The sequence below is a fragment of the Opisthorchis viverrini genome, assembly GCF_000715545.1.
Source record: "Opisthorchis viverrini unplaced genomic scaffold opera_v5_205, whole genome shotgun sequence".
NCBI lineage: Eukaryota > Metazoa > Platyhelminthes > Trematoda > Opisthorchiida > Opisthorchiidae > Opisthorchis > Opisthorchis viverrini.
The window spans coordinates 21,232-26,367 of record NW_008751865.1 but is presented as its reverse complement, the minus strand read 5'-3'; the positions used below and the strand labels follow the sequence as shown (position 1 = coordinate 26,367).

The 5,136-nt window shown below is 41.7% G+C and overlaps 1 protein-coding gene across 1 annotated transcript in view; it reads right to left on the bottom strand.

The window, feature by feature from the left end:
- T265_08233 (hypothetical protein) overlaps positions 1 to 5,136 on the bottom strand; it is a gene marked incomplete at both ends in the record, with an annotated part of 37,256 nt that overhangs the window by 10,935 nt on the left and 21,185 nt on the right. The window contains 4 exons of the mRNA XM_009173980.1: positions 122 to 243; positions 1,042 to 1,174; positions 2,596 to 2,671; positions 3,222 to 3,301. Coding sequence (XP_009172244.1) covers positions 122 to 243; positions 1,042 to 1,174; positions 2,596 to 2,671; positions 3,222 to 3,301 — 411 coding nt within the window. The remainder of the gene's footprint in view (positions 1 to 121; positions 244 to 1,041; positions 1,175 to 2,595; positions 2,672 to 3,221; positions 3,302 to 5,136) is intronic.

Here is a 5,136-nt window from a genome sequence, read left to right as displayed (position 1 = left end):
AAAACAAAACAAAAAATAAGTTGTTTTGAGAACCAACTGGACTACCACTGGCTGATGAATATTACCGTACAACCCATCCACAACTGACTATCTGCGACGCGACACTTTTGCTAAAACTTACCTGTTCCGAATCTGTAATCCATTCATACGAGTATTCGTTCCCCATACAAACATCGATTTTCGAGTCAAAACAAAAAACAGCCCATGATTGTTCATCTTCCTTGGCTGAAGTTGTTACGTAGACTGCATGTTTAGGGGTTCAGACAACAGAATAGAGAGTATGGGTCAGTATTAAAGGTGTGTGAGATAGTTGTGTAGATTATCGACGAACGTATCCTGTGACTCACAGAAATAATGAAGCTGCAAGACGTCTAGAACTAACACAACACTCAGAAAGTCGCTGAAATTTCATTGACAGAACAGAGTTATTTTCATGCTTCGTGCGGCGAATCAAGTAGGCGCAGTCCCTGACATTCGCTAAAACCTAATCAAGACTTGAACCCAGACTGGGCGGAGGTTGCTAAACACCCTCATAAATGAGGCATTCTTCCTGGGATTCTTTGGGTCAGCCCGTCAAAATGATATAAGTGTGCGTGAAACTATAATCTGTATTTTACGGTAACCCTCCAGCCAAAAGGACCACTGACGCCACAATCATTAGACCTGTTGGTTGCTGGGTTGAAGACCCACGATCCATTGAAAATTTACAATGAAGTTATCCACTTGGCATTGGTGGTTGCTGCAAAGGGACACCAAAATATCACACAATGATTTTCTCCACCCATATGAAACTGGTTCAGCAACGCAAGCGACGTTAATCGATGAAGGCTGGACATTTTGCTATCCTAAACTAAACGCTTCTTGAGTAGAGTCATGTGCTACTTCCATACAAAGATCGCCAATTGACCAAGCATAACCAAGTTTGGAACTTCGTTCTGTTTCACGGGTCAACGCCGCTCTTAAACCATATATATGATTGACATTCTAAGTGCTGTTTCAAAGGATCCATGCAAGAATCAACCGGAAATTTACGCTACTTACTTCCCATATTCGAAGGAAGAACATCTTTAAACATAGAGCCAGATTTGCAAGACTCCACGTACAGCACCAATTTGTTGAACTTTTTTTTTGAATGCATGTAGGCGAGGGTATCGTTCAACTCCATGGCATTCATCTGTCGCAAGACAAGAAGAAAATTACTCGTGAGATTGAGATGAGGCAATCGATGAGTCAGTCACCAGTGATGTGGATCCTTGGTTGAAGAATGAGCCACGTTATGTTCTGCCTTAGTGCGGATGAATCATGCTGTTGGTTGGTCGCTCGTGGCCGAACGGTTACACGTTGCATTTATCAAGCGCACCACTGATGATTTCCAACAAGGATGGAACAGTTGTACATTGCTTCTCGGCTTCCCATCACAGACTGGTTTCTCATACATAACCACAAAACTTCATACTATTAAAGATTCGTGCTGCCGCTCTAGAAGCGAGAAGCCGTATGTTGTCATGTCAGGAAGAATTTGGCTGACGCGTTCTTCGCATCCTCCACGCCTCATGAGTGACCGTATACGACCAGCTTCTTTGTCTGTGGTATCTACGTTTGCCCAGCAGTCTGAATGGATCGACCGCAAAATCTTGTGAGTCGAACGACCTTAAACTTCGTAAAACAAAACCTATTTGAGGGTGTCATTTAAGCACCTTGATGAGACCTATCAAACTTGCATTCCTGGATACATCAATCTTGAGAGTGACGTACGAACATCGTAGCTTGTGTTTCATGTTTCGGTTGATGTGTATAACACCATAACTATGAAATCCCTTTTAAAAAGGAATACCGATCTCATTGCACAAACATGTTTACGTAAGCCTTTTCAATCCGTCCACTATTTAGCCTCCGATTAAGAAACTGCTTGTTAAAACCGTGGTCACCAAAATTAAATTCACTTACATATTCTCCCGACTTAGTGCGGATAAATCAGGCTGTTAATTGGTCGCTCGTGGCCGAACGGTTACACGTTGCATCCATCAAGGTCAACACTGATGATTTCCAATAATGATGCAACAGTTCTACATTGCTTCTCGGCTTTCCATCACAGACTGGTTCCTCATACACAAACGCAAATCTTCATACTAATTGACATTAGTGCTTTCGCTCTAGAAGTGAGATTCAGTATGTTGCCTAGTGAGAAATAATTCGACTGACGCGTTCTTCGGATCATCCACGCCTCACTAGTGATCGTTTATGACCAGCTTCTTTGTTAATGGTGTTTACGTTTGTTCAGCATTCTGAGTGGATCAACCGCAAATCATGTGAGTCGAGCGACCCTAAATTTCGTAAAATATAATCTGCGTGAGGTTGTCATTTAAAGCACCTAACAAACATGAATTCCTGGGGATATCAATCTTGAGAGTGACGTACGCACATCGTAGCTTGTGTTCCATATTTCGGTTGATGTGTAGAACAGCATAACTATGAACTCCTTTTTAGAAAGAACTACCCATATCATTGCGCCAAAATGTTTACGTAAGTCTTTTCAATTCGTCCATTATTTAGCTTCCGATTAACAAACTGCGTGTTAAAATTAAATTAACTTACATATCCTCCTAGGAAGGCAATATAGGAAGTCGTACCAAAGCCAGAGAAGAAGATGAACACATTGTCATCAGGACCGCTGTTAGTGGGCAGAAAGTTTAAAGTGGTCTTGAAGCGTAGCTCATTGGGTGGCGCTGTCGCGCATAGGAAAACGCAACAAAAAACCCGCGGCAATGGAAGCATAGGAACCACGTAGTTCGTAATATTGTTTTGTACACGCCGCTGGATATAATTAGTAGCTAATTTGACTTCCACTAGTCTGCTGTTTGCATGGTCCCATATATACGGGGCTGGAAATTCGGTTGTTCAAAAGTCTGTTGGCTAGGGTCCCAGCGTGAATAGAATGGCGTGGGTAGAACATGCAAACGCTCAAAAGTCTGTTGGCTAATGCTCGCATCACGGGATGTAGTAGCACTTATGGTTTTTTGAATGCACGAAAGTCGTTGGAAGCAGATTTCCACTTTAGCTAGTCTGATCATTTTGTCGTTGGAACAGTCACATCCAGCTCTTTCAGAATCACGCTTTTGTTAGCATGATTACATCTGTTACATAAAATATCTACATAATGCATACACTAATGAGGGAAAATATTATAACCAAGATGAGGCGAACCTTCCGCACAAACTTACCTTCTAAGCACCTTCTTCTCGTTGGATTCAAGCTTCTTATCGCCTTTCAGCACTTTCACGAAGTTATCCCGCGTGACATCCTAAAACGGATGAAAATGCATGACCAATTATTCCTGTGACAAAGGTGTTCTTCACACTCAGTCTATTCACAATAACCATCCATTTGCAATCTAACAAATAATTGATATCTACGGTCTGTCCTCCAGCTTCACTCATATTATTTTCACAATGGTCGCTGTATGCTGAAAACAGAACAATTCGATTGGTGGTCTGTTTGCCAAGCATGGCATCTGGATTTGCTGCCCGAGTCTGGTGTTAGTAGTTGAGTTGAACGTGGACTAGGAGGAAGCACTACCAAGTAACACTCATCTCTACCTCAGTAGCTCAGTAATGCATAATATATATACGTTAGAAATTGCAGCTATCTTGATGTAAGTATCATTCATCAGCACTCAACTGAATCACAGTTGAGCACCTCTTATTTGTGATATTCTTTAGCTGAATGTGCCGGCCCGGGATATCACAGGATATTTCCTCGGAGAAAGCTATTCGGGCACTGTTGATCCTCGCGCAGGTTTCCTGGTTCTTTTGACAACAACGCTAGCCTGTTGCACAGGCCAGAAGCAGAAGGTTCTCTGTGACCTTATGACTAGTGTTCGTTCAAGTGGATTGACCATTCTGTAATATAGTAAAACTGATTGATCTGCCCTGCGGTTTGTATTGTGTTTTGATCCGCAGTGTCATTTACTTGCATCTGGTGTTGCACGGTGAACTGATGAAGGAATTCACTTGATTGCTGCACACCGGAACACGGGCTTACTTTTCCACGGTAGTCAATTACCACACCTTTGTAGACATCTCGGTGATTGTAGTGATTGAACACTTGGCCTTTAAACGGATTCCTGGAATAAAAGAATGAAAAGTGGCAGTGGGTCTTTTGAGAGAATTTAGCACGTAGGTCGAACAAGAAGAAATGAAAGGTTCATAAATGCTGCTGGAAGTTGGTTCCCCTGCCACTTTTCGAATAAATTTTCACGACAATGCGTGCAACTTCTGTCACGCATTTCATTGAATGTGACTAATAATAGTCCTTTTCGCAGAAATAATTTAGGTATCTTCCAATGATCTCCGAATGGTGCGCGAAGCAAATTCTTCTAGGTAACTCTATATTCAAAGATTTTTCTCCTCTTCGGTTGCATTACAAAATGTTTGGCTTACTAGATTCTCTGCTTACTATTTGCTCCACAACAATAGCCAGTTGATATACTAAAACATCTAGATAGAAATGTGATTACTTTCAGTTTACTGACAAATGAAACGAGGACATATCATCCTCATCCTCATCATCATCATCATCATCATCATCATCATCATCGGCATCATCATCATCATCGTCATCATCATCATCATCATCATCGGCATCATCATCATCATCCGGATCACATCATCATCCTGAATATCATCATCCTAATCATCATCATTCTGATCATCAGCACCACCATCACCATTATCATCATCATCATCATCATCACCATCATCATCATCACCGTTATCATCATCGTCATCATCAGCGGGAGCTGCAGCAGCACTAAAACGACATCTAGAGATCAGTGTGATTCATTTCTGACTATTCAAACAAGTAAATACCATTATGAACATCGACCTCATTATGAATATCATCAACATGTGCTGCATGCTTCAGGGTTCTATGGCGTCTACAGTCAGGAAAACGCGCCAGCCAGAGGAAATCCGACATGACGGCAAAACCATGAGACATGTCAAAACCAAACAACGGTGCGCGTTTCTACACTCTATTTGCTACCATATTGCGAAAATTGTATGCGATATTTACCTGGGATTGTTTGCAATATCGTCGTAGGCGAAGGTAATTATATTCTCCGGTGGAACATTGTTT